Consider the following 22,164-nt stretch of genomic DNA (forward strand, 5'->3'; position numbering starts at 1 on the left):
GCTCGCCGGAGCACACTCGGTCCCTTCAGCACCTCCATGAGCACCGAGAGCCCTTCCCCCGGGGCCTGGGGCCTGGCCTGTCCACTCCCCGGAGCTGCGCACCGCTCCTTGCTGAGAACAGAAGCAGGCGCAGCTCCACGGAGGTTCCCGAGGTCAGGCCTAGAGCTGGGAGGTGCCTCGGGGGCGAGTGGGCTGAGGCTGGTCCCAGGCAGCCCCTGAAAAAAATAAAAGAGGATTTTTTTGGGGGGTGTTAGGGCCACACCTGGCTGTGCTCAGGGCTTACTCTTGGCTCTGTGCCCAGGGGTCACTTTTGCCGGTCTCGGGGAACCCTGTGTGGTGCAGGGGACAGCCACATGCAAGGCAAGTGCTTTACCTGCTGTACTACCACTCCAGCCACCGAAAATGAAACTTCCATAGGAGCCAGTTGTCCCACTTCTGGGCATTTCCCCAAAGAAGGGACAGCCACAAATCTAAGAGAGAAGCACGCACAGACAGCATCGTTTACAGCAGTCGAGCTGCAAGCAACTAAAACACCCACTGACAGACAAACGGACAAAAAAGATGGGGCCCAAACACATGTGGAATACGACTCAGCTATAAAAAAGGTGATGTGATCCTGACACTTGCAACAGGCACCCTGGGACTAGTCAGACAGAGTCTAAAGCTTTGTGGTCGGCGCCTATGGACAGAGAAAACAATCAGATGAGCTCGGCAGAACAAAACTCAGCCGTCAGAGCAGGTGGCCAGGGGGCGGGGAGAGGACCGGGAAGCGACAGGCCTCTGGGAGAGACTGCTGCTCACCCGGGCACAGGATTCGTGCTAGCCTCTGACACTCGCGCACACACATTCCTGGACAACTGTGGGCAGCGACGCCAGCCTTGGGCCCAGACACAGCCTGACTCTGAGCCGGTGTGCCCCTGGCCGCGGGGCCGGCACGAGTTCAGCGCAGGCTCTGGAAACACGGGCAATTTCATATCTTACACAATAGTCTATTGCTTAAATGGCTTCATGCTGGCGCGCATTAAAAATGATTCCCAAGTGAAGATGACAAAAGGGAAATATCCGTTATTTAGTTCTTTTCTAACACTAAGCTATCATAATAAAGTACATTTCTGGGTTGCATTCTCCAGAGTGCTTTTTACTAAATAAATGGCCCAAAATAACGTTTCCCTTCCAGTAAGATTTCATGATTCAGCACATTCAACTTTCACTATAAAAGGTGGAGAGGAAGAGTGGAGACAAATCCAGGCTCCTGCGCGGGGCGGGTGGACTGGCCACTCCGGGCGCCGGACGCTGAGCCGGTGAAGAGCAGTCGGCAGGTGGAGAGCAAGGCCAGAGGAAACGCAGGCGGGCCGGGGCAGGGCCTGGGGGCCGGCCACGAGCCCCCCTTCTCCCGGCCAGCCCCGGATGTTTGAGGCCATGGTCTCCCGCGTGGTCTTTGTGGGGTGACCCGAAGGCACAGGGGCGGGCAGGGCCGCAGGCCTCATTCTCGCGGGGTAGCGGCCACTGTGGACAGAGGCTTTAGGTGACTCCCAGCCTCCAGCCCTCCGCCCCGCTTCATTTTGGACAGCAGCGTTAGCGCCCCATCTCCCGGGAAGCGGCCCGACCACCACAAGGCCCTGGGGACCAGCGCGACCCTCCCTGGGGAGAGCGCGCCCGCGGGCTCAGCCTCTCCAAGCGCCCCGACCGGCCCCGGGCAGGTGACCCGGCCTCGAGCGCCCCGACCCCCGCGGAGCCGGGCTCCGGGCCTTGCAAACAGATCCCCGGGCGGAGCCGCCCCGCGCGCGGCCCGGAGGGCGCCTGGGGTCCCCCCCTCCCGCGGGAGCGCGGGCCCCAGCTGCGCCCCCTGGCACGGCGGCAGGGAGCCCGCGGGGCCGCCTGCGGGCACCTCCGCGCGCCCCGCCCGGCCCCGCCGCCGCCTCCCGCGGAGCGGGCTGCGCGTGCGCACTGGCTGGCGGCGCGGCCCGTGGGCTCTCCGGGGAGCGCGGACGCGCGGGCGGGCGGGGGACGTGGGAAACGCCGTCGACACCGCTGGCCGCCCGCCCGCCCGGCCCGCACCTGCGGCTGCCCCGCCCCGCCCGCCGTCGGATGCGCGGCGCAGGTAAGCGCCGGCCTGTGCCACCGTCGGGGTCTGCAGACCCCGCCCGCCTCCCCGGAGAGAGACCCTGGCCCCCAAAGTTGAACTTGGCGCGTCGCGGGCCGGGCGCTGGGCGGGCAGGGGCGGGTGGTGCTGTTCGGGGGGGGGGGGGTCTCACCGATCCGAACCGGGCCGGGGGGCGGGTGGGGGGCGGTGCACGGAGCGGGGCCGGAGTGGGGGAACGCACGGAGCTGAACGCGGAGCGCAGGGGGCCGGGCCCGGGGAGGGGGGGCGCGGGGCCGAGAGTGGGCGCGCGGGGTAGGGCCTCGCGGAGAACTTTTGCCCCGCGTGCGCGGGCACCTCTGTCGCGGCGCGCGTGGAGTGGGGCTTTCCGGCGCGGGCGGGGCGTGCGGGTGCCCGCGGGCCGGGGCCGGGTTCGGGGCGTTAGCCGGGGGGAGCGGGACTCTCTCGCCCCCGCCGCCCCCCGACGCACACGCACAGTGAGACCCGCCGAGGGAAAGGTCGGCACGGGGTGCCCGGACGAGAGCGCGGCAAGCAATTAAAACTCCTCCTTTCGGATTAACAACCCCAAATTGATCGATGTGTCAGGAAGGCCGCTGATTTATGAAAGGTGCTTATTTCCCCGGTATGGAGAATTTTATGTTCTCCAGGTGAAACCGAGTTCACCCAGCTCCAGCGTAGATTGATGTTTTAATAAAAATAAATAAAGGAGAAAAGCTCGCCCGGTCTTTGGGGACATCAAACCTCACATCGCAGTTAGACTAACAAATCAAATCGCATCATCTTTGCGTCTGCTCGGCGCGGGCCGGGCCGCGGCAGGCCGAGGAGCGCCCCCGTCTCCCAAGTTTTCCCCTCGCCGGGAAAGTTGGCAGCGCGGGCGTGGGCGCCGCGGGTGCCGGCTGGCAGGGGGGCGCGGGCGGCGCGGGCGCGGGGCCGGGCCGGGCCCGTAGGTGGCGCCCTGGCCCCACGCTAGGCGCGGGCGGGCGGGCGGCCGGGCGGGGGCGCGGCGCCGGCGCTCGCGGCGCGACTCCGCGGGGGCGGCGGGCAGCTCGCGCGGGCGCGGGGGTCCCGGGCACCGGGGCCTCCCCCGCACGGCCGCGCCCCGCCCCTTCGCGGGCTCCACGGGCTCCGCGGGCGCGGCGTCCCGAGCGGGGTCCCGGCGCGCGGACTCGCGTGGGTGCGGGCCCGGGGGGGTCCCCGCGGCGGCGGGGACGCCGGGTTCAAAGCGGCGCGTCCGGCACCCCCGGGGGCGGCCGAGGCAGCCCGGAGCCCGCCCCGCCGGGCGCGGGGTTCAGCGCGGCGCCCGCGTCCGCCCGGCCTCCGCGGCCGCCAGCGCGCTCCGCTTTGCAATGTAAATTTCAGCGGGACAAATTGCTTATTAATAGTCTAGAAGAGAAGCGGGTTTCTTTCTTTCTTCTCTTCTCTATCTGTTTTTATTTCTGCATGGCCCCTAGCTATGCCCTGGGCAGCCTCGCCGCCCAGCAGTTTTCTCTTCATTTCAATATCCTAAAGAAAATGCAAATTTCCACACTGTGGCCTTTCTAAAAAGTTAAATTAGCTACAGCTTTAAGTGACTCCATTAGTATGGCGAACGTCCACAGGTTTGACGTGGGAATAGCGCGCTTCTTGACGGGGGGCCAGCCTGCACTGTGAATTTCACAGCCCCTCGGACTGGGGGAGAAGCACGCGCGCGGCAGCCGAAAGGCGCGTCTCCAAGAGGCGCATCCCTGTCACCCGGGCCGCGCTGCGCCCCGCGGCCCCCGCCGACCTGCCCGCTTCCCTCCCGCGCTTGGGCAGGGTGAGGGGCTGAACTCTCCCCCCAAGCCCGGAGCGCCTGCCCCGCGCCGACCCACCAGGCCGCGCCCGCTCGCTCGCCCACCGCCCACGAATGCGCGCGCGAGCCGCGGGTACGCGTTCCGCGATGCGGCCGGGAAGTGGTGAGGGGCGCCGGGTGAGGGGCGCAGTCTCGTCCCTCCTCTTGTCTCCCCAGATCCTTTGCGGGTGTTGGGCAGACCCGGTTTCCAGCCAGAATTCCCCGAACAAACTTTGGGAATCCGTTAGCTTCCGGGTGAGGACACCCGCTTGTGTCGCGGGGGGCTGGCGCCCCCCCCTCCTCTCCCTGGAAGCCCGTGGCTGTGCTCTCCAGCTCCGTCCAGGAAAGAGTTAAGATTTATGGTGTGCGAGAGAGATCTTGTTGGAAGTAATCTGCATTTTTTAACTACTGCGTAATAAAAAGTGCGAAGTTTGGAGACACCTTTCTTGATTATACCTTTGGAGATACTTTAGGTTTTACATTTAATTTGCATTTTGTTCTTAGTGAATATTGAAGTCTTGAGTGGAGGATTGAATTTTATTAGGACATCTGGACTGACAATATCAAATCAGACACCAGCGTCCCAAAGCATGCTAAAATTTCAGAGTTAATTAGAACGCAGTGTGTTTAATTAAAGCCAATTATAATATTTGAAATGATCTGATCGATCCGTGTTTCGGAGGTTTGGGTCTGCTTAGGTGTTGATTGGCGCACTGCACGCCCTTCGACCCACGGACTACTGGGGGCGGGGGAACTTTGCTTTGTAAACTGGCGGGGGCGGGCGCGCGCCGGGTTGGGCGCGGGCTGCCAGCCTGGCGCGGGCACCGCCGGACCGGGCTGGGAAATCCCAGCTCGCCGCGCCACCGCGGCGCCTCCTCGGGTTCGTTCAGGGACCCCGCCACGCACCAGCTGTCTTTCCGCGCTCGGAGCTCCTCGGGGGCTCCCTTTCCCCGGGAAATTCGCCCTAAGGTGGCAGGGCGCGGCGGCGGCGGGGGCTTTGCGTTGGGGTTCTGACTGTCTGCAGTCCCCAGGGCAGCCGCAAAACGGGGAGGTCAGCCCAAAAGTGGCCTGAGGAAGCAGAAAAAAGTTTGGACACGGAGACAGTTGCCAGGGTCTGGGCCGAGCGAGGCGCGTCCCCAGTGTCAGGCTGCGCTCAGGGTTTCCCCGGAGAGGGTCCAGCGCTCTGCAGGTGCCTCGGTGCGTGGGGAGGGGCCGCTGGGGCCGCGCGCCTCTCTCCAGCAAGGACGTGGGCATGGCGTTGGCGCCTCGGGCTGGTCACCAGCGCCCGGCTGGGCCCCACTGTCACAGACACGCGTGGCGGCTACTGGGATCAGGCGTGGGTGGAACTTTCTGCTCCCGGGCCAGAGGTCAGGCTTGCGGCGGGAGCCTGGCCGCCCGCCCTGGGGAGTGGCAGCCCGCCGGCGCTCCGCTCTCCCCACCCCAGGAGGCGCTGTTTGTCAGACTTGGTCGCCTCAGTGGGAGGCTCCTGCTCCTTTGCACTCCGGAAAACTGAGCCTCTCAGGGCCGGGTCGGGCTCCCGAATCCCCCGGCCTTACAGAGTGCCGGGTGCGGGGACCTGGATGCCCCCTGCCAGACAGCACAGCTGGGCCTCGCCGGGGCCCTGGGGGACAGTGACACAGGCAGCTTGGGTTCCATCCCCAGGGCCTACGAGGCACAGAGGGCCAGGCACACCTGGGTCTGACCGTCCCCCCCAGGGCCTGGCTCCTAACAGGCTGGGGTGGCCGGAGTGCCGGGCGCTTAAGTGCCCAATGTCCAGGGCAAGCGTGACCCCAGCCAAGCATAGAGCGCCCTAGATCTGGTGCCTTCTCTGTCCCCCTAAGGAGGCGCCCGTGCTCTGCCCCACGCTGGGCACCTGGGACCTTCTTGATGCTTTCCAGGAATCAGCCTATGGCCAGGGCTCCTGGTCAAGACCTTTCCTCAGGGCACAAGGTCAGTGTGACCCTGTGGCTGCCTTTGCACCTGGCTGGGCCCTCCAGCAGACCCAGCGGCCAGGAGGCCAGGAGCGGCACCGGGCGCTGTTGAAGAGTGACCAAGCCCTGGGATGGGGGCGACAGCTGCGCGAGTCTTGCTGGACACCAGAGCTGATGGGCCTGTGCCCTGCGCAGCCTGGGCCTGAGGTCACCGGCCTTTCCGGGACTCTGCCCCACTGCCGCCCCCTTGTCCCTCTAGGCTCTTAGCTTCCAGGACCCTCACGCGGGACAAGACTCCCATGACATGTTGGAAGGCTGGAGGGGACCTTGGCAGGCTCCCCTGCTCAGATGAGGGCCAGAAGGGGCGTCCATCCACGAGTGCCCCGGCCTGTCTCCACCGGAGGCCTTGCTCCGTAGCCTCCAACTCCACCGAAGTGTGGGGTGGCGGGGAGACCGACCCCCTCATTCAGCCACCCCGCTCCCCAGTTCTCCGCAGGCGGCAGTGGAGGCGGGCTGCAGGGTCTCCTGGGACACCCCTTGGGATACTGGCAGTGATGGTGGGCGCTCGAGGGCCGGGCTGGGCGCAGCGGCGCCGGGAGGCCTGGGCGGGCTGCGGTGCTGGCGGCTCGGTGGGGCGGCCTCGTGGAGCCTCGCGGGTTAGCGGTCAGGCACGAGCGGGGCTCGGGGGCGGCGGGCGCTGTCTCTTTAAGGTCACTGCCTGCTCCGGCACGACGTGGAGAGGACAGCTGGGCACTGGCCATCTGACTGACTCGGCGTGACATCTGGGAGCCCACTGGTGTGTGGCACGCGAAGCGCTTGATGCCGCTATTTAAATGCAAATGCGAGGGGGCTCATTGAAGCCTCTCCCCGTAAATCCGCACAAAAGGAACACTTCCCACCCTCCGAGGCGGCGGCGGCGGCGGCGCGGGCCACCCGTGCAAATCGCGTTGAGCGCTGGCTGGGCCCGTCGCGGCCCGCGGGGCTCTTGGCGGAGGTCGCGCCCCGCCCGGCCGGCCCCGGAGCGCGGCGTGCGCCCAGGAAGGCCCCGCTGCTCCCCAGGGGCCCGCGCTCCCGCGCCCCCCACCCCGGGCTCCCCACAACCCAGTGCTGGGCCCCTAGCTCCCCGCCAGGGAGGGGGCAGGGCGGGCTTCCCGGGGAGGCGGCCGCGTGGCCCCTGCGGGGGGTCGGGGCGGGGTGGACCTCCACTCTGCGCTTGACCTGCCCCGGCCGCGCGCCCGGTTTCCCGCGTTTCGCTACGGGCCCGGGCCGCTCCCACCTCATCAAAGCGAAACTCAGATGGGGTGGGGCGGGGTGGGGCAGGGGGTCTCCCGCCCTCCCGGGCATCTAGGCCACAGGCCTGGCCGAGCACACTGCCCAGTCCGTCCGACCCGTCCTGGTGCCCGAAGCTCCGAGCCAGCAGTGGAGTGACAAAAAAGATAAAGTTGGTGAATGATAAAGACCGTATTTTCCACGCTTTGGGTGCGGGACCAGATGATCTAGAAAATGAGCTGAAATGGATTCAGCCTCCGAGCCTGTTGTGAGAGCAGCTGATTCCCCCATTTCGGGCCAGATGGTTGCTGAACACAGATTTGCATTCATTTTCGCTTAATATCGTCCAAAATAGTGGGGCAGCTGCATTTGTTGTCAAAAAGGTTTAAAACCCCCTTTCTTTCTGGGGCAGGATCGTTACCTTATGTGATGGGCTTATAGAACTTTTTTTCTCTCTTTAGTCAACAGTATCAGATTGAGGAGGATTTGTTTTTAAACCTTCTAATTTGGTAATCAGATTTAAATCGCCTTGGCGCGTGTAATCTGAATTAAAGATACTGTAAATGATTTTTAGCGTGATACTTTCGTCAGAGGAAGAAGGGGCACCTCCGGGCCGGGCCGGGCATTTTAGGAAGTGTGCCACAAAGCGAGCATTGTTTCCTATTTCCAACTTCATCTTTCCCGGAAAAAAAAGCACTTTGCATATCCTGACAATAAGACTCGCCTGGCCGCTGGCCCTGCGAGAGCCCCTGCAGCTCCGAGCAGGGAGACAAAGCCATTCCTCACCCCATCCCGCCCCAGCCGCAACTTTACTTCGCATCGTCCCTCCACCCAGAAGGCGCCCCTTCCTGCACCCATTCTCACAGGGTGCGAAGCGCGGGGCTTGGTAGGACACAGGAATTTTTCTTTTAATTTCTCGTGAATAGTTTCCATACACTTTGATTTAAGGTTATTAACATTCTATAGGCGCTGGCATCTCGAATATGTGACGATCGCTTCTAACGACTAATCTCATTACCCTCAAATAGTCATAAAATATGATTTTATTATACTTACGTATTTAATTAGACGGCCGGCACCCTAATGGATTTTAAGATGGGACCGGTGCAACAGCTTTGATAATTCACTTATCTTTGGCAATAGTCATTAACCCCCAACACCAGCAAAATAGATTGCTTTCCCCTTCCTAGAGGCGTGGGGGGTCCCCAGCTAACGTCAACCGGACTTCGATTTTCCCAAGTAATTAAAATATTAACGCACACACGCTGCCAGCTCAGGAGTAAAGGGAGCGCCGGTCCGCGCCAGCGGGAAGGACTGCGGGGCGCGCGCACTTTGAAACCGGGTTTGGTTTGGTCTGCCTGTTTGTTTTCAGTCGGAAGGGTCTGATTTCTACGGGCAGGAGAGCGCCCGGACAGCTCCTAGTGGTCCCCCGGGTCCCCGCCGCGGAGCGCCACACACGTCCTCTGGGCGGGCGGAGCGCCCGGGCGTCCATCCCGGCTGCAGGAGCCCAGCCGCCGGGCCCACGCGCTGTCCGCGCCACTGGCCCTCGGGTTCCTCGAAACCAGTTCGGGAAGCCGCGCGCCGCGCGCCCGGCCCGGAGGCTCCGGGGGGCAGCCCCCGGGGTCTCGCCGTCCCCGCTCTGGCGCGTTGGGCTCCGGCGGGTCGGCCGAGGAGCGGGGCGCGCAGCCGGACACCCGGCGACGTCCAGGTCGCCGGCAAGGCTGGGCGCGCTTCTCCTCTGCCCGGAGAGCCCGGGGCCTTCTTTGTCACGCGCCGCGCCCGGGGACGGGCCAGGGGGCGGGGGCGAGCGGGGCGCGGGCGCGGGGTGGGGGGGGGCGGGCCTGTCGTGGCCAGCGGGCAGGAGAACACCTGGCCGAGCCCCCTCCGACGTGGGTCCGCAGCCGGGCGCGGGCGGCCTCCTCCGGGGGGACAGAAAACGCGGGTCTCCGGCGAGGCCCAGGCGGGGGGCTCCCCCGGACCCCCAGCAGCCTCGGGTCTGCTCCCCAAGCAGGCCGCGCCGCGCGCCCCCGCCCCCTCGGAGCGGGAGGCGGGCGGGCCCCCCGACCCCCGGCTCCCTCCCCGAGGCCGGCCCGCCGCCCCCCACCTGTCCCTCGGGGCCGGCCCCCTCCCGCCGCCCTGCGTGTTTGGCACCTATCGGGGTGACGTGGGGGCGCCGGCCGCCCGGCCCGCGGGGACTGTGTGGCGGACTCGGGGCGGAGGGTCGCCGGGGAGGGGGCGGCGGCGAGCGCGCCGGGGCTTTGTCTCCGCGGCCGCCGGCCGGGCCCGCGCGGCTCCCCGGGCCGGGGCGCGCGCGGCGGCGGCGGCGGCGGCGGCGGGGCTCGCGCGGCTCGCGGGGCTCGGGCCGGCTCGCGGCGCCGTCAGGCAGTCAGTCGGCGCGCGCGGCGGCGGCGGCGGCGGCGAGGGGCGCGGCGAGGGGCGGCCGCTCCCATATAAGGCGCAGGCGCCGCCCCCCGACGTCACCCTCTGACAGCGCCGCTCCCGGGGGCTTCGAGTTTTGGCTCCCGGGAAAGGGTCCATTCCTCGGGGAGAGCGGGCTGAGTTTTGTGCGCCTCGTCCGCTGCGCGCGCCGCTCCGGGCCCCGCCGCGCCCCGCCTGCGCCCGGGACCGCGCCGCGCCGCTCACTGCCCCGTTTATTTGTCTTTGGAGCAGGCGGGCCGCGCCAGACGCGGGCGATCCCGCAGTGTCCTGCAGCCGCGGCCGCCGCCGGGCGAGGATGACACCGCGCTGAGCGCGCCGCAAACAACAACAACAACAAGCGCCGCCGCCGCCGCCGCCGCCGCCGCCTCCGCGCCCGCGGCCGTCCGGAGCGCGCGGCCGCCCGTGCAGGCGGCGCCGGCCGGGACGGGCTGAAGCCGGCGGCGCGCCGGAGCGCAGGCGCCGCGCAGGGCGAGCGCGGCCAGGGCAGCCGCCTGCCGCCGGGCGCCGGGCGCCGCCGCTCGCCGAAGCGCGTCGGGCCGGGAGCCGCGGCCGCCGCCAGCTGTGTTCATGTTTGGGATCCAGGAGAATATTCCGCGCGGGGGGACCACCATGAAGGAGGAGCCGCTGGGCAGCGGCATGAACCCCGTGCGCTCGTGGATGCACACGGCGGGCGTGGTGGACGCCAACACGGCCGCGCAGAGGTACGTACCGGCCGCGCCCGCGCGCCCCGGCCCGCGCCCGCCGCCGCTCACCGGCCGCTGTCTCTTTCCTCCCGCAGCGGCGTGGGGCTGGCGCGGGCGCACTTCGAGAAGCAGCCGCCGTCCAACCTCCGCAAGTCCAATTTCTTCCACTTCGTGCTGGCGCTGTACGACCGGCAGGGCCAGCCGGTGGAGATCGAAAGGACCGCTTTTGTGGACTTTGTGGAGAAAGAGAAAGTAAGTGCCCGCGGCCCGGCGGGGCCCGGCGCTGCCCGCCCGCCCGCGCGCCCGCGCGCGCCGCCCCGGAGGGCCCCCCGCGCCCCCGCCGCCACGTGCGGCCCCGGCCCCGGCGGCGGCGGGAGAGTGACCTCGCGGCGCGCCCGGGGCCGAGGGGCCCGGCGGCGCGCGGGGGCCGCCGGCCCGCACTAAATGCCATTATTTATCGTTCCTTGCAGGAGCCCAATAACGAGAAGACCAACAACGGCATCCACTACAAACTCCAGCTGTTGTACAGCAACGGTAAGTGCCGCCCGCCCCGCGCGCCGGCTCCGAGGCGGCGACGGGACATAAAGATCCCGAGATTAAAATGACACGGATGTAAACACGACATCTTCTCGGGGCATAGGAGGAAAACAAAACATAAACGATCAATAAGTCGATGGCACTTCACATGATTAACCGGTGGGGCTCGAAGTGGAAAGTAAAAAGGGATCGATACGGGTTCCCGCAGAACAGCACGTTTAAGTGACTTTTTTTTCGAGTTTGCAAATTAATGTTAATTATCGAGCCGGGGCTAACTCCACCGGCCGAGCAGAACTTACTTCCCGCGCGGGAGAGGGCTTCTTTCCCCTTAAAAAAACAAAAGAGCCCAAACACGGAAATCCTCGAGAGGCATTAGAAAGAGTTCAGACTCTCAGTTTCCATTTCGTGCCGTTTGCTAAAAATAAATGACCACATGGGCTCGGGGTGTCGCCGGCGGGCCTGCCCCGCGCGGGAACCGTCTCCAGCCTTCAGACGCTGCCCTGGGGGTGGGGAGGGAGGTCCTTGGTGAAGAAAGGCTCGAAATACAGCCCGGAGCCCTGGGCGCCCTGGCTCCCGCCCCAGGCCCCAGATCCCTGGCCCAGGGTCCCGCCGCCCAGGCTGCAGACCTGCGTTCCGCCTAACTGGGCCCCGGGAAAATCCTGAGGAGAATTCGTTCCCTGTTTCTCGCAGGAGTCAGGACGGAGCAGGACCTGTATGTTCGACTCATAGATTCAATGACCAAACAGGTGAGAAAGTTTTGGGTTCTGCACTAGTTGCCGTTGCTGGGCTGGGGTTGGCCTGAGGCTCAGGGGCCGGTTTGTTTTTCATTTAGCTTCCTTGACATGCTAATGAGAATTCCATATTTATTGGAATACATGAAGCGATTGGTAAAAATAGTTTATGTTGTCATTAGAATCGGGCATAGATGCTTTATTAAATGGTTTGTGATTGGAATCAAATTCTGTCTTAATTAATTATGGTAATTAATATTTGACAGAAATTTCAAGTTGCTCTCCATGTGTGCATGCACGGGAAGCCTCCCTTCCTCTCGGTGCTCGGAATCGTTTCATTGATTTGTTTGTCTTCTAACAAAGGCAATGAGCCCCTTTCCCGAGCCCACGGAGTTGGGCTGATCAGTTCCTCTCCCGTGTGATGGGCTCGGAGCCCAGACGTTTATTTGGATTTAAAAGTTAAATGTGTTGGGGTGAAAAGTCACTTGTTCTCCTCTAGTCCTTCTTCACCTCTCAGCCCCCCTTCTCCATAATTCAAACTCTGAGCTCCAGGGGTCACCCCCAGCCGCCCGCTGCTCAGGCCCTCGCCCACCCTCTGTCATACCTTGTAAATAACATAATTACAAGCAGTTCCTTATTAAATTATTTAACCTGTCTTGGTCAACTTTTCCGATGATAACTATCGGCTCTGGGAAACGTGATTAAGCCTGGGCCGGGCTTGATGCTGTGCAGCCTCCTGGGCTCATGCCGGTGGCGCTTGTCTCCTTGTCTTCGCTCCATTTTCTTAAAAGACTGTTGGGGGAGGGGCCGGGCGGGCGCCTGTGTGCCGGCCCCCCTGCTCAGACAGATGGAGGACCGCGTGCACGGCCAGCCATCCCGGTTCCCCCAGAACGGAGGTGGCCTCCGGTGCCTGGTGCTAACTTTCAGACGGAGAGCCAGTGAGCCGGCATGCCCTGGCGCCCAGCTCCCTGCTGCCAGGCGGCTGGCAAGGAGACCAGCACTCCGGGTGCCGGGTGCCCTCCCCGGTGGAAAGTTTGTTCCCAGCAAGGCCGGGAGAGGTGGAGAGGGGAGCCCAGGAGGGGAGCAGCTCAGGCCGGCAGGGCCACTGTGTGGGAGAGGGAAACGCCTGTGACAGGTCCACAGAGACTGGCTGCAGGGGAGTGAGGCCCTGTGGCTCGGCAGGCAGATCGCCTTGACTCCATGCCTCCAGACCCCACACCCCTGCACCCCTGCCCGCCGAAGGCCTTTCTTCCCTTTGTACCGGAGGCCCCGGGCTTTCTCCCCAAGCCGCCGCTCCGTGGCAGGCCTGGCGGGCAGAGCGTAGTAGCTCGTGGCACTGCTCGCCCTTCCCGGCCTCCCTCTGCAGGGGAAACGGGGCTGAGAAGAAAGCATTTAATCTCCGCTCGCTGACGGGGGTGGGGGGAGGACAGCGCCCAGTAACTGATCAGAGTCAATGGCGCTGAACCGACAGTTTATGGATTTCTGTTTGTGCTACAAAATAAAAAATAAATCAAATATAAATACGGGGTGGCGCCCGCAGCCCCGGCGGCCGTGGCCAGTGGTGGTCCCCGCCAGAAGGGCCGGCGGCTGTCTCCTTGCCGCGGCCTCGGAAGCCGGCTTTGTCCGCCTGAAGCGCAGGAACGTGTCGGAGCGCCGGGGAGGGTGGAAGTAATTTCCAGATAATTTTCAGGGAGGGCGGGCACCGCGCGGCTCCCCTCCCCCGCCGTGGACTGCTCCGCTGGCCGCGCGCCCCTCCCCCAGTGTCCTTCCCCCTTTCCCTTCTCGGCCTTCCTGCGAGGCGGGTGTCGGGCGCCCGGGTCGGCGCGGGTCCGGCGGCCGCCAGCGCACCTCGGGCTTCGCACCATCTGGCGGAGCCTCTGCTCAAAGCCCACCCGAGCGTGCGCGCAGACACTGCCTTTTTACCCGAGAAAAATCATTGTTAGCAGTTTCAAAATAAACACCAGATTGGCCATTAGCACTTTCTTCCCAAATACCCTCCTGCGAGAAGCACGTGGCCGCGCGGCCGGGCCGCCCCGGGGAACCCCCGGCCCCGCTACGGGCTGCAGGGCCAGGCCCGGGCCTGCTGCGGCCACGTGCGGGCACCGGGTGGGCGCCGCGGGCAGCGGCCGGGCGAGCCGGGTGCCGGCCGGCGGGCCCCGCAGCCGGGCGCGGGGGCCGGACCATGGCCCGAGGCGGCGGCCGCCCGCCCGCGCCCGCAGTGCACCTGCCGCCCGCCTTGCCCGCGGCGCCCGGGGCGCCTGGGCGCGGGAGAGGCGCGGCCGCCGCCTGACCCCCTCCGCGTCCGTTTGTGCCCCGCGCAGGCCATCGTCTACGAGGGCCAGGACAAGAACCCCGAGATGTGCCGCGTGCTGTTGACCCACGAAATCATGTGCAGGTGAGCGCGGGCGGGGGCGCGGGGCGCGGGGCGCGCGCGGACACCGGAGGCCGCGGGGAGGCCCGCGGTGCAGGCCAGGCGGCCGGGCCCAGCCGCGGCCACACCGCCGAGCGCCGTTGCCCGAGGCCCGGCCGGCTCTGCGCCCTGGCCCGCACCCCCGGGCGGCGATGGTCTGGTCCTGATAGCAGCCAACTCTCGGTACTTATTACCGAGCTCGCCGACGTGAGAATTGCAGCGCGCGGGGGCCTTAACCTCTCCCCGAGCAGCGCGGCTCCCCCGCGCCGGGTAGCGAGCCTGGAGATCTCTGTCGGAAGAGCCATTTCCCACCTGTTTTTCCCGACTACCGCAAGAGTTTCACCCCTACATGGCAAATAAAAATGCATCATTGACTTTGCATGCACGGCGACTGAAATATAGTTGGAGGGAGGGCAGGTGGGCCAGCCACAGCCGACAGTAGCGGCGAGCCGACTCTGAGCGGCGTCCTTAGCACAGCTACCGAGCCCGCTCGCTCCTCGCCACTTCTGAGCAGACGTATTGTTACAGCACTAATATACAAAAGCTGACTTTTTCTCATATCAGGTAATAAATATAAATTACAACCAATAAAGTGGAATTTCTTTATTATCCACTTCTGCATGTACTGCAATTAACATAGAAAGCGCACAGATGTGATTTAAGCTCTAAGTGGAAGCCTGTAGACTTTCTTTAATCACTTTAGCTGTCAGCTTTAAAAGGCTTTATATACTTTGCCTACCATATGGTGTTAATTTAGCTAATTTAGACATGTAACCATTATACAAGTATGCTTTTTTAAAATGCAAGAAGCATAACATTTTTCTTTCATTTCTGCTTTAATTAAAGTTTCAATAACGGAGTTAAGGTAGGCTTAAAGGGGGAACAATACAAGTTTCTGATAGATGGGTGCATGCTTTTGTGGTTATAATTAATAAATGCCCGAAAGAAATATTGGTTGAAGGTGGCGTCTTGCATCTTTTCCAGAAATAACAGCTTGACAATTAGAGGTAAACAAAAGCTGAAGCTGTGAGAACTTATTCCCCAGCCTCCTGCCTCCCCGGCTCCTCAGCGCCTTGCAAAGACAAACACCCACAACACGATTTCCATATTTTAGCATCACAATTTATACCCTTGCTGGGGGGCACGGTGGTCCTAACCCAGAGGTTCAACTTTGCTCCTTTCGGGCAAAAGTGACATCCTGAGTTTGGCCTTGGAGCACCTGTGCTCCCTGGGGTTCCAGTGTGCCCCGCCATCGCCACTTATTTTCCTCACTCCAACTGCTTCACTGTCAGACTTCAAAAAAAAAAAAAGCAAAGTAGATCACAGACCGGGCAAGTGCGGCAGCTAAGTCCCTGTTGACGATTGTTCTGCAGCCGCTGCTGTGACAAGAAAAGCTGTGGCAACCGGAACGAGACGCCCTCAGACCCCGTGATCATCGACAGGTAAGGACCGGAGCATGGCCGGCCAACCCCTGCGCCTTTCTGGCTTCCACTGGCTCCGTATTCCCGGGCCTGGCGCGGCGTTCGGCGCGTGTGATGCGCCATTTGTTGTCCGCGTGTGTGTTCATGCACAGGTGGGTCGACTTGGAAACCTGGTGGCTGGCTCTGTGGGGATTCAGTAATTGCTCGCGAGTTGTCAAGGGAAGCGGCTTCAGCTGCCGCTGCTCTCGCTGGAGGGGCACTTTATGCCTGGAGAGTTTCTGGCTTTAAACCCAGAGATATGTCATAAAATGTCTTTTGCTAATTTGTTAACAAGTATTTCATTTTTGCGTTCTTCTTCTTTTTTTTTTATCTCGGATGAGACTGGGTGGTGCCTCGGATGTGACTGTTGCCCAGTGTTAGAATGAATCTAATCTGCTCTCAATTAGTTGCGAAATGTCTCCTAATTTTTTTCCAATTGTGGCTGTCGTTTTATGTCAAGTAGCAAATATGTAACTAACAAACCAAAGTTGTGATAATTGAAACTAATTACACACGCTGGTTAGATTTCCCAGCATTAATTTCCATAACTAGATTAGCCGTATGCATTCTTTACATTCGCTGCTCTTGTCTTGCTACTCGCCATACTCCTTGGGCAACGTTGCATGCTTTTAAGACACTCGTCATTAGTCCTAACAGTGCTAATGCGTGTTTGGCATGGCTGTCGCTGAAACAACAGACACACAGCACCCTCCTCTCCCACTCTCGCCCGGACTCGGGATCCCGGTGACCTGCAGGGAGGAGGCGGCTTGCTTTCTGCCCAACAATGAGGTTGAGCAGCAAAAGGCCCGGGTGTGATTGAGTGCAGACTGGGAGGCTGGTACCCAGCTCGCCCGAGTGTGGGGCGGTACACAGGACACGGGCTCTGTGAAGCAGAGAGTTAGATTGTTTTGAAGAGGGGTTGAATTTCAGCAGCTTTCAGTACAAAGTTATCTTTTGATCATGAACTTTGCTGTCCAGTGTCTGAAAAATTAAACCCGGAAAACTCTCCCAGTTAAGCCCGGAGAAGTATGCGCCGCCAGTGGAGAGCAATGCTAATGTTTGACTAGCTGGAATAGCTGTTTGCTCAGTGGAGAATGTTGCGGGTCTGACAGAAGGGACAGCTCCCTTATTAGTAATCAAATAGGCTTGGCCAGTTGTGGTTGTCACTCAGGCGAGAGCGAGCAAGTTCAACACTTTCTAGAACGCCAACTCCAAAAATCAATGTGATCATACTCGCGCCCCGTGTTTCGGGGCTTGTGGAAAGCATCTGGCCTCGCATTGTTGTCTCAGAACTGAATTCATTGCATTTCTTGATTTATTTGGATTGGCTGAAAGTATGTGAGCAAGTCTCGACCCCCTCTCTGAGTGGATGCTGCCGGGCCGCTGTGCTGGCATCCTGGCTTGTGAGATGTTTCGTCTTTGCCGTTGCCTTCAGTTTGGAAGATTTATAAACTGAAAAACATTTAAAAAGAGACTACTTGTTTTTAAACCGTGAGGACTTAAAAAAAAATTTTTTTTTAAAGCCCGTCACAATAATTGCCATCCTCTTGTTTCAACCGGTATTTTGGACGCTCTGCTTTCTCTTCAGAATCATCTGGATTTGTGTAATATTCAGTCGTTTATTTACCTATTGGTGCTGAGTAACTTTCAGTACTCAGTTCTTAATTGCAAGATGGAAACGAATCTCCTCTGCCAGCTATGTAGGAAGCGGAGCCTTCATTCTCGCCCCTCTGAACTGAGTGCTCTCTATGTTTGGATCTCTAAAATATGTGCTAAGATTACTGATACCTAGAAGTGTGTGCGGGATCATTTGCTATTCCAGCAGCATGAGAGGAGGGGAAATGTAAAAACACTGTCTAATGGGTTTACCAAGTTTATTTGAAGAAAGAGGATTGCAGCTCCATTACGGCTGGCACAAATGCTTTGGAAGTCTTAATTATTGATGAAAAATCTGCTCGGCTTCTAAACTCAAAGATATGACAATTTTATAGGAATTTTAATCACCTTCCATGTTAGGTAAGGCTACTTTTACGCAGTGACAAATAGAGTGTACGTTTTGAGCATTCTTAAGAGAGCTGTCACTTAGAATGACAAAATACTGTTCGCGTTTTGTTGCTTGATGTAAATCCTTGGGAAATGATTGCAGTATTGGCACGATCTCCAGGGCAAGGCGTGTTTCCAGGGGGGGGGGGGAAATGAAAAATTTAGTGTTCGCGGGGGCAAGTTGTATCAGTCAGAGGCAGAGTGCCTCCGAGGGGGCCGAGCGACGCCCGTTCTGAGCCCACGCGAGTTTCAGTCCATGGTGATGACCCCGTGGGTGGGGCCACTCCAGCGCCGAAACCGAGCTGCTTAGGCTGAGTCTTGGGCCCGTCCCCTCTCGAGCACTGCAGCCTGAGCCCTCCTGTCAGCACGGCAGCCTACAGGTTCCCGTCGCCCGTGTCATGGCGTGGTTAGTTGGCTTAGAAAAGAGTTCTGTACTGCGCGCTGCGCAGGCTCCTGGTGGCCTTTGGATGCATTTAGCAGGTTCTGACCAGATAAGGCATATTTGTCCCGAGGATATAAACCAATAATTCCAACCTGAATTGAGATCAATGGGCCACATTTGCTCTAACCGCACAGTCAGTCTGAGCACAAGAGGCCGCCGGCCCGGGTGAGGGGCCCAGGGAGGGGCGAGTCCTGCTCTGGCCGGGAACCCAGTGCCACAGACCCCGACACCCTAAATCAATTAATTACGCAGTTCAGCTCCGTTATCCTTCGGGGGCATGAAACACTCAGGAACACCAGGGAGACCCTCGGAGCAGAGAGGAGGGAGGAAGGGGGACGCTCGTCTCTCCCGAAACCGCTCCCTTCATGGGGCGCCGAGAGCGGTTCGGTCCTCACCCAACAGGGGAAACCGTGTTTGGGGTTTGGTTTCATGGTTTTGCCGATAGGCGTGTGCTGAAACCACCAAGGGCTTGGGGACGTCACGGCAGCGGTGCAGCGAGGGTCCCGCTCTGGCTCACCGGGAGGGGAGCCCCCTGCAGAGTCAGGGGGACACTTGGGGGTGGACACACACATGCACACACACGCACACACATGCACACACCCCCACACCCGCTCACGGGCACCCACAGTCTCGGGTGGTGTTGCTGCGGAGGATGGGAGTATCACTTTCCTCGTGGAATAATGTTTTCTGGGAAAACACAAAAGCAGATGGTCTTCATTAGGAACACCCATTGTCCACAGGGCCCAGCTCTGAGCAGATAAATCTCTCCTGTTTCACCCCTACATTCCAAGGGCTGTAAGTGATTACAGGATGTCGGTGAAGCTGCTAAACCAAAACCACACTTTGGCTGGCGTCCACCTCCCGTGCCATGCCGGTGTGTTTCCTCAGGACCCCTGCGAGTGCCCAGGAAGGCGGCCCTAGCTTCCCCTTCCTCACGCAGCCCCCCGGGGGGCAGGGGCCAGCTGTCACAGCCTGGATGGCTGGCTGGGGCGGGGGTAGGAGCAGCGAGGGACCCTCCCCACGGGCCGAGCCGAGCTGTGTGCTCCACGCACGCAGGGAGTGTGCTGGCGGGGCGGTTCCAGATGGCACCAGCTCAGACGTCCTGTTCGCTGGCACCTCTGTGGCAGGCGGTGCCCCTCCCCGGGAAAATCTGGCGGAGCTCTATAGAGTTGGGGAGACTTATCATTCTGGGTCTGTCCTCCTCCCCTGTCTGGGAGCCAGACATCTGTTTATCCCATTTTCTTTCATACTGAGTTTGGAATAGCTTTAGTTTGGGGTGTGTGTATGTGTGTGTGTGGGGGGGGGTTGGATTTTGTCATATTTAACAGCTGTTACAAAATTTCAACCCTGTGGGCTCAGAAAATACTTTTCTGCTGACCTCAGATTTTTCTACATAATTGACATTGGGTTGTAGAAAAATATTATTTACTTAACCTTTCATTGTCTGCATCTCTGTTGTCCCTGGTCAGAGGCGCTGACCACCACCAATCTCGCTGACCGCCAGCCCCCCCCAGGCCCCCCCTCCGCCTCTGGCTCATGTCGGCATTTTAAGTTCACACCTTGAAGTGAGTGCAGAGAGCAGTTGAGGGCTCACTGGAGGCTCTCTCTCTCTCTCCCTCTCTCTCTCTCTCCCTCCCTCTCTCTTTCTTTCTCCCTCTCTCTCTTTCTTTCTTCAGTCAACAGTGTTTCCTTTCACTTCCTGTCACAAAGGTCAAAGCAAGTGACCTTTGCTGGCAGTCCTGGCCACTGAATTATTCATGGCATTGACTTTTTGTCAGCGCACACAGTCCTGCACTGGGACATTTTATTCATTTACCTCATTTAAAGCGCCTTTCTGCACCTGTTCAAGTATTAATATCATGTAATTTGGGCCTAATGCCGATTTTGCTGAGCACTCATTATATTTTTTATTAGCTATATTTCCAAACGATTATGTATGATTATTACCAAGCCTTACAAACAGCACCGGGTTATTCCCTAGCCCCTTACATCTTCTTGTCAGGCTGTTTTCAGAAGCGGGGAGGATAAACATTTGACCAGTCCCAATGTTTTCATTCCGACTCCATCTCCAGGCAGGGCTGTGAGGCCTCCTCCCTCCTGGCTTTGCACGCCCGTGATTAAACCCAGCTCCGAGGGAGCTGTACAAATGCCAGCATTTATAAGGTCAACGCTTTTGTTAAAAATGCTATGTAAATGAGGATCTGCAAAAAGGGACATTAAATAAAATTAAATTCATTGTCTTCTTTAATGTCATTTACATTTTGGCTAAGCCCCGGCCTGTCAGGGAGGATTTTAAAAATAATTTTAATTACACATCATTTAGGGATCCAAGGTTTTCTATTCAGCAGCATTTGGATAACCTGCAAACGGAGACTGTTTATTAACTTCTTAACCGACAACTTGTCATTTCATCTGCATAACGCAATGAAAACAGTGGAGTGTGGTGTTAATTTCTCCTTCTCGAGCTCCTCAAGGATGTGACTGTGGTTCTCGGGGCCGGGCCTGGCCCCGTCCCTGCCTCGTGCTGGCGCTGTCCGCGGCTCTCCGGGGCCGAGTGGGCATGCGTGTGACGGGCAAGGCTGGCTGGCGCCTGTGGCGGGGCCCGGCCACGGCTGCCGACTCTCCCGTTTCGTCTCTGCCCCGTTGGGCCGCGGCGTCCCAGGCAGAACAGCCGGTGGAGAGTGGCGGGACTCGTGCCCCTGCCCCCTCGCCCGCCCCGCTTCAGGGACACCTGTCAGGGGAGGCCAAGGGTCAGGCGGGTGCAGTGACCCGATTTCGCCTCCGTGGGGACCCCAGGGCCGGCTCCCGAAGGCCTGGGACCCCACGGTGTCGGCCTGTGTGCTCAGGCTGTGTCCCGAGTAGCTGCTGCCACCGCTGTGTCACTGTGGTGGGGCGCGGCCAGGCCCGGGGAAGGCCTCCTGGTCAGGCCAGGGCCTGGCGGGGCTCCCACACCGGCCCCCTGGGTCGGACTCCAGCCGCCCGGCAGCTCTGGCTCCTGGCTGGTGTCGGGAGAGACCTTGCCCAGGGCTGCAGCTCTCTGGCTGCCGGCTGCCCGGCTGGGGCGGAGGCGCAGGGGGGCGGAGGGGAGGGGCGGAGCAGGCCTGTCAGAAGCCGTCCTCGTTGATGCAGACCATCCCAGCCTCCACTGCCGCCTTACCAGGTGAAAAGCAAAGCTATTGCCAGTGCCCGTAATTGCGTTAGGAGGGCCGGGATGAATTGGATTACCTTATGGAAAGCCGTCCAAACTCAGGGTTCTGTTACGCATGCTTACAGGAAGCAAATAATTACTCTCTGTGCACCAGGAGATAATTGGGGCTGGCCAGAGGCCCTCTCGCGATGCTGCAGAGAGCGGGCGCGGGGGCCCGGGCCAAGCATTTAGGGGGCCCTGGCTGCAGGGAGGTGGCCCACCCCACGGCGGTAATTTTCGGGCACTTTTCAAAGATGGTGAATAATTGAACAGAATTCAGACTCGCGGAGGCCCAGGACACACCTCCGAGGGGACGAGGATTCCGGCTCTAATGATGGAGACTGGACCAGGCAGGAAGTGATTGACAGGGAGGAAGGCCGGGAGCTTAACCTGCACTTGGCCGGGCTTCTGGGGCTTCGCGCTCCCTGGAAATGAAAACCATTCACCCCTCCGCGCGCCAGGACACGGGTCCGTGTTTGTTTATCTTCAGAGCAAATCTTCCCAAAGTGTTTGTGGTCGAGCCTCTACATCACGAGGCACCATGCCGGTGTTATTCACGGTTTAAGACAAAACTATGGCTGTCACTTAGGGAAACACGCAGAGGGCTTCTCTGCGTGAAGGGTTTGGGGGTCGCCTGCAGCGGCGGCTGGGGCCTGGGGTGCGGCTGCTCTCTCCGTCGGAGCAGCCTGGGGAGAAAGACGTTGCCCTAGTGCCTGGGCCGGCCACAGCCCTTCTCGCCCACAGAGTGGAGGCAGCACCCAGGGCCTTGGAGAGGGGGGCTGGGCGGGGCTGGCCGCTCACTGCTCGGCTCCCGGCTCCCTGGTCCCTTTCAAAACAAACCCCGAGACCCAGGCGGGGGGTGCCCCGGGCTGGCATGGGGACGCGGGCGTCCCGCACCCGCACCCGCGGTGGCCCTGAGGAAATGACTTAAACATGTGCGGAGGAAGAGGCCGCGCTGGTGTGGCCGCAGGACGCGGAGCCCGGCCGGGGCGAGCAGCGGAAGGAGCCGGCACCAGCGTGTCTCGCCCGCCGCCTGCCGTGGCCGCTCACATCTGGGCGAGGGGCCGCCCCTCCCCCGCCCCTGCAGAAAGCAGCGGGGGGCAGGGGCCCTGCGGCCGCCC

The 22,164-nt window shown here is 61.1% G+C and overlaps 1 protein-coding gene across 6 annotated transcripts in view; it reads left to right on the forward strand.

The window, feature by feature from the left end:
• Window positions 1-9,512: 9,512 nt before the first annotated feature.
• EBF3 (EBF transcription factor 3) overlaps window positions 9,513-22,164 on the forward strand; it is a 94,040-nt gene continuing 81,388 nt past the window's right edge. For 2 of the 6 annotated variants that reach the window (XM_055119509.1, XM_055119511.1), the window contains exons 1-6: window positions 9,518-10,251; window positions 10,329-10,485; window positions 10,704-10,767; window positions 11,461-11,516; window positions 13,823-13,896; window positions 15,285-15,353. In XM_055119509.1, the coding sequence (XP_054975484.1) occupies window positions 10,118-10,251; window positions 10,329-10,485; window positions 10,704-10,767; window positions 11,461-11,516; window positions 13,823-13,896; window positions 15,285-15,353 (554 nt within the window). In that variant the 5' untranslated portion in view covers window positions 9,518-10,117. Of the gene's footprint in view, window positions 10,252-10,328; window positions 10,486-10,703; window positions 10,768-11,460; window positions 11,517-13,822; window positions 13,897-15,284; window positions 15,354-22,164 lie in introns of all 6 variants that reach the window. The other 4 variants (XM_055119512.1, XM_055119508.1, XM_055119507.1 and 1 more) reach the window with 4 other exon arrangements.

The sequence above is a fragment of the Sorex araneus genome, chromosome 11 (assembly GCF_027595985.1).
Source record: "Sorex araneus isolate mSorAra2 chromosome 11, mSorAra2.pri, whole genome shotgun sequence".
NCBI lineage: Eukaryota > Metazoa > Chordata > Mammalia > Eulipotyphla > Soricidae > Sorex > Sorex araneus.